The sequence below is a fragment of the Pelecanus crispus genome, chromosome 3 (genome assembly GCF_030463565.1).
Source record: "Pelecanus crispus isolate bPelCri1 chromosome 3, bPelCri1.pri, whole genome shotgun sequence".
In the NCBI taxonomy this organism is placed as follows: Eukaryota; Metazoa; Chordata; class Aves; order Pelecaniformes; family Pelecanidae; genus Pelecanus; species Pelecanus crispus.
The window spans coordinates 56,467,090-56,480,775 of NC_134645.1; the positions used below are offsets into that span (position 1 = coordinate 56,467,090).

The 13,686-nt window shown below is 41.2% G+C and overlaps 1 protein-coding gene across 1 annotated transcript; it reads right to left on the minus strand.

Annotated features, from left to right (window-relative positions):
* Nucleotides 1-4,878: 4,878 nt before the first annotated feature.
* On the minus strand, nucleotides 4,879-5,139 carry SF3B5 (splicing factor 3b subunit 5). Its single transcript, XM_075708341.1, has one exon. It carries the CDS (start codon nucleotides 5,137-5,139, stop codon nucleotides 4,879-4,881), a length of 261 nt encoding a protein of 86 aa, XP_075564456.1.
* Nucleotides 5,140-13,686: the final 8,547 nt, after the last annotated feature.

The window sequence follows — 13,686 nt, forward strand, 5'->3', positions numbered from 1 at the left end:
CAAGAAAAAGTAATTACCAAGCTGTCATGAAAATGAGAAAGCAAAAAGTTACAGTTCTGAACCCAAGAAAAATGTTATTACAGTTCTATTTTTAGAGCAGTCAGAACCATTCAGGCATGTCAGCATCCTGACACATTTCTTTGTGATAGCATAGAATGATGGCTCAGTTTCAAAGGGCACCAAAGAATATACTGTACTGTATTATAGCCGTAGGGGTTTTGTCAAATCAAATCTGTTTGAAATTAACAAAAAGAGGAATATAGAAAGAGAATGGCAAATAGACAAGGAATAAGTGAACATGAACGGAAATTTCAAACAAGGATGTCTAACTTACTGAAATGTGCCACAGTCTGATCCGTTTTAAATGCATTTAAGTTCTTTTGGGCAATAAAGCTAGCCTCAGGGCAGTGGAAAGCATGCATTTTTAGTAAGTCACAAGAGCATGTATTTATGAATGTATTATAATAGTAGTACTAAAACAAAATACTGCATGGCTAAATTTTAATGACTGAGAAACAACTAAAAAAGTTGTAAATGCACATTTAAGCCTCCTTTGTGTACTATGAAACCAAATAGGTCTTTTGGCACTTCTTTTTTTTTCTTTTGCTTTAGAAAATCTATGGAAGTAGTGGTGCAACAGCACAGAACCAACAGAGCTCTGACTGATGAGGATTCAGGAACCAGTGATGCTTAAATACCTTAGCTTTAAAAAGGAATTATCTGATGTGCTGAAGTAAAATCCTGACGCTAAAATAGACTATTAATGTTATCATGCATGAATGTTTAATATATGCAAATGAGCCTAAAAAACAACTGAGTTTTATGCTGAATATGACTGAAGTGAAAGAAGTAGCCCAAGTTTTACAGTCTGCAGGAAATAACTCACTAGTGCAATTGTTTCACTGTGCAAATGTTAAGTGAAGTACTGCTATCATTCTGTAAAATCAGAAAATTAAAAAATGAAGGTATTCAGGACTATAAAGCTATGGTATTGTGCTAGGGCTCCCATACTGCTCTATTTACCCATGGTGAATAAAAGGTATAATATATGTTTTGAACCTTAGAACTATCCCATTGGAAGAAGCTAAGTATTCCTGCCTATTGGAAAGTTTTAGCAATTTTTTAATGTATCCATCTATTTTTTCAAAGGAACTTTGCAAGACAGAATGCAGTTCTATTAGTCATCTGTACCTTCAGTTGAATAGCAGCATCATTTGCTGCCCTCTGCTGTAGCAAAAAAAGAAAAAAAAAATCACTTATAATGAAAAGTAACTGAAATGTAGAAACTGAGTAAACTGCCAAGAGTTCTTAATTTATAAAATGATTATTAATCCTCACACTTATGATACCTGGTGTAAAAGACAGCCACATTACCAAGAGAATGGTAACAAACACAATTAAAAATGAAGGTGGCAGTGTACTTCTACTGTAATATTTTCTGGATTAAGTATATCCCATTTATAAGTAAAATAAACCATCCTAGCATGAAACTTTGCATGCTTTTTCTGTAAGAGACAAGCTTGGCTCTTCTTCTCTTGAATCAGCTATTATTAAGGCAAAGAGAAGAAGAACCAAGCTTGACTCTTTCATGTAGCATGAAGTGTGAGAAATATAAACTATTTCCAACATGATGTGCATTGGTTTTGGTAAGAAGGAATTTCAGCTGCTTTTGTTCTGCTGGTTAACATATCTTCGTAAATTCTCTGTAGAGTAGAACATACATGCACTTTTAATTAAAAAAATCTAGTAGATATTATCTATAGTATTTAATGACTGTTTAGCTAAAAATAGAATACTGAAACGATGTTATCTAAGACATGAATACAGTGAGAAGTATGAGGATGGCAGGTGAAAGGAGAAAGGTTTGCTTCTTACCAAAACCAATGCACACCATGTTGGACATAGTTTATACTTCTCACACTGCACACTATGTGAAATCAAGCTACAGAAACGCAGCAAAATGAGCCAGGGATCACAGGGGGAAGCCCAGTTAAAGCCATACTGCTTGGAGGTAAAAAGAACACAATGCAAATATCAAGCCAATTTATAAATAAACAGTACCCTTCCTCTTTCAATCAGGATAAAAACCAGATACATCCCAGTGGGACATGTAACTAACTCTATTCTTAGGATGCTTTATCCTTTTCAATACTAAAATGTAGAAGACCTCACTGCCTTCACTGGTTTTAAAAATGCTTTGGGATTTAGGAAGAATACCATAGTCCAGAAATACACTCTTTAGTGTCTCCCAGTTCTCTTCAAGTTTGGCTTGAATTCTTAGGAATTCTAGCTTCCCTTCGGTTTTCTGTATTTCTTAAGAAAGTGCTTGTAATGTTTCATAACCACTACTTAGTACAGACACTTTTCCAACCACACTAAAACAGAGGATTCGAGCAAGTATACCCACCAGAACCAGCTAGTTAACTCTCCACGTAATTCTGACTTGTCCCTGAAGGCTGTTTGGCCTTTGTAACGAAGAGCTGGCCTGCAAGGAGGCATTAATCTTTACTTATGTGTCATATACTTGTTTCTCACATTTTAAAACACATTAAGAGTACGGAGAATATCCATGGACAGAGCTAACTGCTAGCAGATTATACTCAAAGAAATCTTCCTTGAATTTTTTTTAAGGTCTAATTTATGCAGGAGTGGATTAAGTTGCATGGTTCGTTTTTCCTTCCATGTAAGAGAATCAAGACCTGTCTTCACAAAACATTGCAATTTCCATTTCCAACCCATCACAAAAGCATCTGTATTCTCTCCCCACTTCTTCCAGTTCCCCAGCCCCAGCCCTGAGGCTCAAGCTCCCTTGCCACCAGTGAATTAACCAGAGTATCGCCGCCCGTCCCACACACCAGCTGCCTGTTGGCTGCCAGTAGACAAGACACCTTATGGAACTACTCATGGGGCAATGCAATGAAGTAACTGATGCTTCTGTTCTTTTCTCTTTCTGGATGGAGTAGCAACAGTGTATGTAAGGCAAAAGAAGCAGGAACAGCAACTTTCCCCGTGGGACTCTCCATTCCCGCCCTTCTTCACTAAGCATGTTGCCTGTTTGCACAGGGAAAAGGCAAGAACAAATTTTTATTAACAATAACAGGAAACTTGCCCGATTTAGACAAAATTTTGCTTGTTTTTTGCAAGACTGCATTGCATGACTACTAGTAAGTGCCTGACCTTGTTTAAGGAAAATCTTTCAGCCACGTTCCTCAGTATGTGAGGAACAGATGCTCTTCGAATTACCTGCACAAAAAGTGCAAACCAGGCATTTTCTACAAATCCCCCTCATTCATTGGAAATTGCAGCAGTTCCCCACACAAGTTGCATGTAAAATTTATTTAGGACTACTTCATCCTTCTCCTCATCCCAATATGCACAACTGAATTGGAAAAACGTCATCTTTGAATTCTTCAGAAGATAGATGTACTGACCTGAACGTGGCCTCAGGAGCTTGCATGTTTTTTCTTACTTTATTACAGTATTATGAATAGCTTAGTATTGTAACACTCAATAAAGAGTGTGAGATGTTTATCACTGAGAAGTTTTGAGATCACTGATTTAAGAAAAAAATCATTGGTAAGTTTGCATACAGTCTTAACAGGCCCAGAAAACACTGAACTTTCCTAATGTAAAAACAAACACATCCCCCCACCACCACCAAAAAAAAAAACAAACCCCACCCACAGTTACAATGCTCCATGTCAGAAATGAGAGCACTGGATTTCTCCAAGGAACCTATCTCTAAGCTTTACTCTGAGGCCTTTCCATTCATTAAAACTCAAAATTTATTTTTACTATGGCAAACTAATAGAAAGTCTTATTTCAGCTGACAAATCAAAATCAGTTCAGTTTGCAGTCTGATCTAAGACTGTGTCACCACAAGGCATTTTACTTCAAAGTAGTAATGAGTAACCCTTATGTTCCTCTTGCGAAGGAATGAAGAATTTGGAGAAGTCATCTGGAAAAATGGTTTAGCTTTTCTCTATTATATTAACAGTGTCTAACCCCCCCCATTAATACATTTGTTTAGTGTAGTACCATTAAAAAAAAAGGTGGCTAGAAAACATTAGTTTAAAAAAAGAAAATAGTTAAGGTGGAACAGAGAGAATCAAGACTTGGAAAATTCTAAGTACATGTGAGAGGAAGATGAAACGAGAAAACAGTATTTAAAGAAAAGCCATTTTGGAGTTTTAAAGCACCAGAACAATTGGCTTATGTGGTATCACAAATCACCCCACACGATAAATTCTGACAAATCAAACCCTTTGAGCATCAACAGGCTTCCTCTCTTGTCCTCCTCAAAACATCCTTTTGGTAAGCAAGCGCTGGGAAAATGCTAGCTGTAAAGGATCTGAGACCTGCACCTCAGACGGTTGTATTGAAACACTTAATAACAATTAATTAGCACTCCTTTTAGAAGAAAGGGCTCTTATTAGAAGATTACCAAACAAAACATTAGAAATGCCCAGTAAGTTTTATTATTTTCCATTTTAAAAAATCCAAACGGTTGTACAGGTAAAAGAGTCGAAGCTGTCCAGAAGCAGGCACTGTACAGGGCTCCTCCCCGCCAGAGTCCTTCCGATGGAACACCACAGGACGAAAGCGGCGGGCCCACGGGGCCGGCGGGCCGCAGACGCCAACGCCCGCCGCCCTCGCAGGGGCAGCTCCTCGGACCTTCCCGCGGGCGTTCGCGGCGGCGCCGGGCTCGGCTGGCGGGCGGGCGGGCGGGCAGGCGACCTCAGCGGAGCCCAGCCGGGCCGCCACCGCGCCCCGCACGGAGGGGCGGCCCCTGCGCTGCAGCCGCTGGCTCCGGCCAGCTCGCCCCTCCGGAACACCGCCCCGGGGCCAGGGCCGGGGCCGGGGCCCGGGCAGGGCGGGCTAGGACTCGTCGGGCTTGTCGGCGGGCGGCCCGCAGGGCTGCAGCATCTTCTCCATGAGGTTGAAGCGGACGCGCGCCTTGCTCTCGTTCTCGGCGATGGCGAAGTAGTTGAGCAGGTCGAAGTGGCCCATGTAGGAGCAGTAGGAGTCCCGGTGCTGGTTCACCAGCCACTCCCACTTGGTGGTGTCGGCGTGGCCTGTCCCGATGTACTTGGACTGCAGGTGCTCCAGCTGGCTGTGGATGGTGTAGCGGTCCGTCATGGCGGCGGCGGCAACAGTGCGGCGGGCAGGCGCTCCGCGAAATGGCGAGCGGAAGTGACGTACCCTCACGCCAGGGATCTCTTCCGCCCCCCCGGCCGGGGCGCAGCAGCTTCTTCCCCCGCCCGGCCCTTGGGCCGGTACCGGTTACTTAACGGCTCCGCCGTTCGCTTTGAAGGGAAATTAAGAAAAACGCTCCAGGAGGTCGGCGCTTCCCTGCCGCGGTGCGCGACGGGAGCTGTGGTCTTCTCCCCGCCCGTGGCGGGGCGGGCCCGGCCCTGCTGCGGCCTGGCCGGTTCGGGCCGGGGCGCTTGGCGCGGAGGCGGCCTGCCACGGCTGCAGTCCCTGCCCGGGGGGCGAGGAGGGCCGCGGGGCGGGCCCTGGCGTGATTAAATATTCATATGATCGGTAACAAGGTCATTTACTACGGGTTTCGTTACTTTCATTGACTAATCCAATGGTAAGCCAAACGAGAGCTGCAGCGCCAGGCCGTCATCTGCAACACGCGGTTGTTTTAAAGCACGTACTTGAGGCTTAGCGACCAGTTCAGGACCTCGTATTCGCGAGATCGGTACAAGGCTGAGCCTCAAGTTGAGCCTTGGCGCTAAGCTGAGCCTCAAGCCTCAAGTTAAAGCCTCGCGTTAATTTGCAAAGATACAGCTTTGGTATTGTAGCTACTGCTTAATTCACGTGAGAACTATCAAATCTGGCTACAAAATACCGAGGTGATGGGTCATGGGGAACAACATCAGAAAGTCTCCGTTTGCCAGGAGGCTTCAGAAAAGAGGAAAGAAAAACCCCGAGGCTCACGCTTCAGGGCACAGCTTATCCCAGCTCCTGACACTGTCTCTAGAAACTGCATCTCAGTTTTGCTTCCTAAACAAGTGATGCGGGAAGTCTGGCTCTGAAGAAGGAAACAGCTACCAGAAAAATAGCCAGGAGGTGCCAAGAGCAACCCAACGCTCCTTTTCGTTAGTCCTTCGCCTGGTTAGAGGGCAACGCAGCACTTGCTGTGGTAGCTCTCGTACAAGAAGTCTGTATAGAGAAAGGCTAAAGAAGTGCACAGCATTTGTGGGTCCTCCCAAAATAAGTAGTTTGGTAAGGTTACTTCTGTTACATGCAGCTGAGGAAAAGTACTGTAGGTCCCACCCCTGTCCCTTTGTAAGGTGCAGAGCTCTTAGTTACTTTTCCCCAGGCAGGCTTTGCAGCTGAGCAGGGTCAAGGGATTTTAGCCAAAAGTATTACTGTTGAAAAAGAATTTTTGACAGTGCAGGTTTTACGTGAATGTTAAACTCACAAGCAGATATAAAACCCACAGAAATTATAAATTGCATTGCCTGTCTTCTTTGGTCGAAGTGGAGCTTGAAATAAATTTTATCATCCACCAAACAAGTAGTCTTTCTTCTCCAGCTCTCTTCAAGGGCTTACATAATGTTAAGTTTAAAATGCATGAAATGAATCATGCTTTCGTGTGATAGTAGTGTTTTTAATTACTTGTTTTAAAATAGTAAAGACACATTGCTAGAAATTTTCCAACAGGATACAGAGCTATTTCTTCCTGTCCTTGTAAGCGCCCTGTAGTCAAAAGAAATCCACAGAAATGTTCTGTGAAAACCTGGATGATTCTAAGCCCCCTGTTTAAAAGCGAGTGTCTTATAAAACCAAGGCCAGAGAAAGCAACGTCGAAACAATGTCCTGAAGTGTCCTTACCCTTTAGTGCAAAGAACTAAATGAGGACTATAATTTTTTAATTATTATTATTTTTACAAGGATCTCTTGAGTGGCTGCTATCAAGGCTTACTTAGCAGGAAGCAGTTTACACAGCTGGATACAGCAGTTGCATTCTGTGGTTGCTTCCAGAGAGACCAAGAGAGAAAAAACAAACAAACACGACTCCTCAGGAGTTTCTATATATGCTGGTATGTAGAAAGACATATTCTGAACATGGGAAAGCTTTAATTTCTTTTTTAAATGGTATCTTTATAAAGAGCGGGACGATATGAAGGATGCTAACTTTTGATAGATGTTCAGTGCCAACACAGTGACAGGTAGGGATGATCTCAGAGCTGTTTTGAAGTTATTGTGGAAACTCTAAGCCAGGAGGTTCATTGATTAAAATAATCAATCAGTCTTTGGAACAGAAAAGATGCCCAGAAGCTTATCCATATCTTGGGAGCTGCTGCAGGAGTTTCTAGGAGTAATACCTGCATTAAACCAAACCAGTGTTAGAGTTCTGGTTCAAAAAAAGACCCTGAAATGGTAAACCTGAAATTTTCAGCAAGTTTGATAGTGGGCCAGATTGGAACAGTGTATTCAGGCATCCAGAGCTCTGGGAAAATACGTACCAAAACTTCACTTTATATTGGCTTTGATCAAAAACTCCTCTGAGAGTACCAGACAAGCTTACCAATACTAGGAAGAAGAAAATAGGTAGTAAAATTACCAACCAACAGGCAAGTAACAAATATTTACAAGTAATTACCTAACTTCAATTTTCACTTGAGAAATACAAGTTTCAGCTGCTAGGTTTGAAGAATGATATTAAATTTTATTCACTTTATCTTCATTTCTTCTTCTGCATAAAAATAAAATCTGTTGTTGGGCCTTGTTTTCCTTGTTAGGTCTGTGCAAAATGGATGCCTGCACTTGGGCACTTTCATTTCAAGTTCAAGAATACTAAGTGACTGGGGGGAGGGAGGGAATGTACATAAGCATGCAAGTGTGCGCAGATGTAGATATATATAGAAAGAATTATCACTCAGTGGCAATATGCTTGTGCGATTAGGATTCCTGAATAATTTAGCATTTTAGCATATTTCAAGGTTTTTGTACTGGATAGCATTAAATAATAATAATCAGACTATTTTATATTTGTCTTGGTCTCTGAAGTCATGTTGATAAATAGTCAGTGTCTGAAACAACCGATGCTTACTTATGGAAATCACATAAATGTGTTGACTTAAGTGCTGAAATAATCTATTTGGAGAGTAAAGCCGTATCACTTCAAGCCAAGTTTCAAATGGTCGAGACCCCGGGAGCATGCCATGAACGCAGTGGCCACTGGATGTCAGGGTTGGACCTGCATAAATTCTTCCATAAAACAGGAGCAGTTGGTTGCGCCTCCAAAATGTAGAGAAAGAGGGTAGAGGAGGCCGCTGGACCAACAAAGACAGAGCGACGGTGGCTGTACACTGCGAGATATAACCGAGTTTTTAAATTTCCTTATGTCGTGGTTTAACCCCAGTCAGCAACCAAGCACCACACAGCCGCTCTCTCTCACCCCCCACCCCCCACCCCCGGTGGGATAGGCGAGAGAATCGGGGAAAAAAAAAAAAGTAAAACCCGTGGGGTGAGATAAAAGCAGTTTAATAGGACAGCAGAGGACGAGAAAATAATAATAACAATGATAAAAGAATATACAAAGCAAGTGATGCACAATGCAATTGCTCACCACCCACTGGCCGATGCCCAGCCTGTCCCCAAGCAGCGATCGCTGCTCCCCGGCCAGCTCCCCCCAGTTTACACAGTCCTGGCTCTGCCCTCTCCCAGCTTCTTGTGCACCTGGCAGAGCATGGGAAGCTGAAAAAGTCCTTGACTAGCATAAGCAGTACCTAGCAACAACTAAAACATCAGTGTGTTATCAACATTATTCTCATACTAAATCCAAAACACAGCACTATGCCTGCTACTAGGAAGAAAATTAATTCTATCCCAGCTGAAAGCAGGACACTTAGTGATTCTTCCAGTAGAAGACTGAAGACATAAATACCCCACAAACAAGGGGCTTGCAACAATTTTAATAGCTAAACCCAACACACACCCAGAAAGATGATAAAATGGAGAGAAATGCCTTTTTTTTTCCAGAAATTCCTCTGTTCTTCACTATATTGATTTATCCTACAAATACAATTTCAGAGAAAAAAAAAAGTTTGAGATTGCATTAGCCTGGAAAGAATGGTGCTAGAAATTAAATAATGATAAGAAATTAATGTCTTTCTGTCGGAAATTACTGGTGTTTTTTTGTTACAAGTGTGCATTTCTGTAAAAATATGTTGCTTCTGCTGTAACAGGTTTCTTTAATCATTATTTGCAGAGGTCACATTACCACGTAGCTATTTTAGAGTGCAAAAATTACCTTTGTTTAATTGCATGGTCTTTTTTTTTTTTTTTCCCCTCAGATTTCCCATGTCATCACATGCATTGTGAAAGCCTTTTTGTAATGCGGTTTTCAAATGCTGTTAACGGCCTCTGGAAGCCCTTATTTTTGGCCCTGTAACAGGTGGAAGATCTTTTTACTGCTTTTCTCAGAGATCCTGTGGAAAACTTTTTTCATAAACAAGTCTCTTTCTCTACCTTGTTTTGCATAAGCTCCTCTAATTCCTTTTCCTTGCAGTCAGAATTGTGATTCTGCTCTAGTTTAAGAAGATGCCTTCACACTGCAACCGCCTGCAGCCTTTGGGGCTGCTTCTGAGATGGAGGAAATAGAGTCCCTGCAAGCATGGTTAAGTTTTGAACTTTCTTCCATTACCAGAAACTATGTTTTGCTATTGCTTCGATATTATAGTGTGTAAATAAGCAAACATCTGAAAGCTTCTTTTAGCATTGTGCAGCTGATTCTTTGCCAAGGCTGGCAGGTAAGAAGAATGTGGAATGAAAAATAGGAAAAGAAACAATACTGTGTATCATACCATTGAAATCATACACTTCAAGCTGCTGTGTATTAATGTTCCTATCTGGAAAAGGGAATCATAGTATTTTAAATCAGTCTGCAACTGGAGAAATTCTCTGCTGAAAAATTATCTTGGCCTGAGGTTCAGGACAGGCATCATTTAGCATTGGGCAGTGGCATGCTTAGGCTTTGATATGTTATGGTGTATCAAAGCTTGGGACCGGAGGCTGTTGTACTAAGTGATTTGCAGCTTTTGGGGAACAAAAAGTTGGATTGAAAATCAACTCTTTTAATGTCGTTTCAATGTTTTTAGCATATTTTTTGTTTTGGGTTTTTTTTGCATCATATGCCACCAGAGTTATGCACTAAGCTTTATTAAAACTTCCTAAAGCATTTCTAAAAGAATGTATTCTCTAGTACACTATTGTGCATGATAGCAGAGTGAAAATGGAAAGGTCCTGATCAGGTTAACTGACCCTGTGTTAGACCCTTCTCTATCAAACTGAGTAGATCTGTGACCTGCACTAATGTTCCCTTGCCTAGGGGCAGCTTATGGAGCGCCAAGATTTGGTCTAGTATCTTCACACTCCATCGCTTGCTTGTGAATATTACCACGACACACTACTCCTTCTGTATATGTTTGAATAACAGCTATGTGCCTTAGGTGTGCACCATGATTTAATTAGCTTAATTTAGATGCCAGCGAGAATTTCCTAGCGTGGTGTAGGAGCACCCTAAAAGTAGAGCCACAGTAGGGGTCACTAGCACAGTGCTTACGGATGGGACTCTGAAATAATGTGGTGATCTGAGAAATGTGGTGCAGAGGGAGAAGACAGAGCACCTCTACCAAGAGCACAGCGGAGGTCTGGGAGAAGCAGCTCTCACTTGCTGTTTAGACAGAAGTTCTCTATTCCAAAGCCATCACTTTGAAAATAAAAGCCCCTCCACTAATGTGATTAGTTACTGCTTCAAGGTTAAAAATAGAGCTAACAATAGTATGCCAGGTGAATTGAAATTACTTGTCCTTATACATTTCTGTAATGGGAAAGGTTTGTTCTTGTCATGCATTTTGAAATAAAATGAAGTAATAATAGTAAACACAACAAAACTAGGGAAGACTACAGGACTATCTGTGATGCAGCAGTATTCTGCCCATACTTTTCTTTGGGTGTCTTCCCTTCATTCACCCCAGATAAACTGCCTCAGCTAATACTGCTACTAATTGTGTTCAATAAGGTATATGAAAGTAGCAATGATGAAAGATACATCTTTAAATAGGCCCTAGAGAAGATATCAGAAGTGTACATGAGCTTAAATTAGAAGAAATTGATTTGATCATGAGTAGCTTTGTATATCATATCGCTGTCTTCTTTCTATGTTCAGCAAAGAGTAAGGACAGAGGAAGTGACTTTCCGCTTTTTAAGTCTGACTCTTCAAGCTGTTTAATGCAGCTGTTTCTTTTTTTATCTGCCACATAAGTATCATGTTTTAAAAATACTGATTTCTTCAGCACGGTACTTAAAAATGTTCTGTGCAAGGAAGCCTATCTGTAACCAGCCTTTTCTCCCTCCAGCTTTCCCCCTACACACACGGGAACAAGTATTCATCATTTCACCTCCCGCTCTGCAGTAAGCACAGAGGACATTGGTATCATCATCCTTATCTCAGCAAAAATCTATTGTCTGTATGCTGTACAAGGGCAAAACTCATCTGTTAATGCACAGTTCATGAAAGTAAAAAATAATAGCAAGAGAATTATAGAGCCACTGGTATCAGGAAGTTGTCAGTTCATCTATTTGTTGTGTGTTATACTAATTCATGTTACGAAATTTCAGGCTGTGGACTGCTCGTGGGGCAGACAGCAAAGGAGAGAAGGGGCAGCAATGGATATTTAGGAAATTAGCATCGTTACAGAAGGAAGAATATAACCGTTCCTTCCGTGCATCGGTAGGAAAAGGCAAACTAGTAACTGCCAGTTAACCGCTTGTTTCTCAACTTGGGTTGAGAAGTTCTTCATTTGAAATAAGAAATGTACATAAGCCTCTTGCATTTACTGTAAAAGTAAAGCTTTCACTAACAAGGCTCTGCAATGTATCTCACTTTCAGCTTTATCAAAGTATTGTTGTTTATTACTTTTAAGGCAAATTACTTTTTCACAACACCAAGCACCATAGAGAAATTTATATGCTCAAAACACATCTCTTGATAACTCAAAATAAATGTCTCCTTGCTTGCTGGTTTCATTCTTGGGAATGTTGTGTTTGTCACAAACTGAAAATTGTTTAATTCCCCAAACCCTCAAAATAAAAAAGTAAACCCAGAGTGTTGAGACTTGGCAAGGAATGAGCCACTGGAAGCAAGATATTTATAGTCATGATTGGGCAATGTCAGCAATGTATGGTGATAAACATCCCATCTATGCATTTTGGCATGTGATTTGAGAGCTTGAAAGAGAATTGTTGATTTTGGAGCACATATGCAAGGAGTACAGCAGAACGATGTCATCTGTTTTAGATTGTGATATTTCTCCCCACCTCCTCAGCACCATGCAGACTGAGAAACCTTGAACTAGACAAAATCCAAAAAGCTGTTGGACAAAGTGTTGTCAAACCCAGGCACTCACAAATCACTTGAACCTGGAAATTTTTAAGCAAGCTGTTAAAATGTTGATTTTTTTTTTTTTTGCTGTTGTTTTTAAGTAACACGTATTATTTGCTTTCTTTTTTTTTTTCTTTTTGCATTTTGAGATTCTGTATTTCACTTAGTTTGTATTGACTTTTCTCCATAAATGTTTGAAAGTATTTATTTGGATGATGTTTCAAGGTGCTTAGTTTTAGAAAATTAAAGCTGAAATGGTTGCAGGGACAGAGGCTTTAAGAAAAGCACCAGTCATTGTGAAAACTGTCGATGCTGGGGTTGCGATCTAGAGCCCCAACAGGATGTGCGTAGATCATGTAAGAAGACGGCTGATGCATCTCTCAGAATAGCTGTTGTGAAGAATAGACAATTCGGTATTCACATACAGCTGTGTAATGAAACCCATTTTTAAAGTTTTGGAAAAAACGTCAGTATGAAATTAAAACATTTGCAAACCATAACTCTGTGTTCCCTTTTCGCTGTCTTTTTCAGCCTCGTGTAAGTTAACGATGAGCTCCTCTAGGCTAAGGCATTCTCCTACAGTGTTTGCACTGCAGTTCACCCAGTGTGGCCTCATTCATAGCCTGACAGTGGGATTATTATAATACCAACTAACATGGCTATTGGTGAGGTTCACCTCTGGGCATGGGCGTAAAGATACCTGGTTTTGAACAGGACTAATGGGATGTATTTCTTACAGGCAGAGAGAGGGAATTGCAATCTACCCAGTGGGCTCTTCACTTTCAGCTCCAAATGCAGCCAAGAGGTTCTGTCAGTAGGTGTTAAGGGTTGAGTATTTCAGGTGCTAAGACCATTGGCAACAGTCATCCATACTTGGCACCTCAAAAGGATCAAGCCTGAAGGGTAAGGAAAGATTATTGTTGGTTCCAGATGTGCCAGCAAAAAAAGTCAGCATTCCAGGAACGGGCTGGGGTAGAGATTCCCATGCCAATGTGCGTTATGACTGTGACTGCCTGTAACTGGCATGACACCTCCACCCTTGTCACACTCTAAAACATAGGAAATTATTTGCAACCCTTGAAAGTCAAAGACAATTAAATAAATTAATTCCCAACTACAATTGCAACTACAGCAAGTTGCCAGATTATTTATATATATATATATATACACATGCAAGGGATGAACGCGCAACAGTAGCAACAGAAAATGCTATCGGAAAGAAAATCTAATCTCTTTTAGTTAAAGGACCATGAACACTGATCAGTGTAATCCCATGACAGTTT

What these genes read in the sequence shown, in the direction of transcription:
- SF3B5 (XM_075708341.1), bottom strand. Translation starts at nt 5,139, where the DNA reads ATGACGGACCGCTACACCATCCACAGCCAGCTGGAGCACCTGCAGTCC.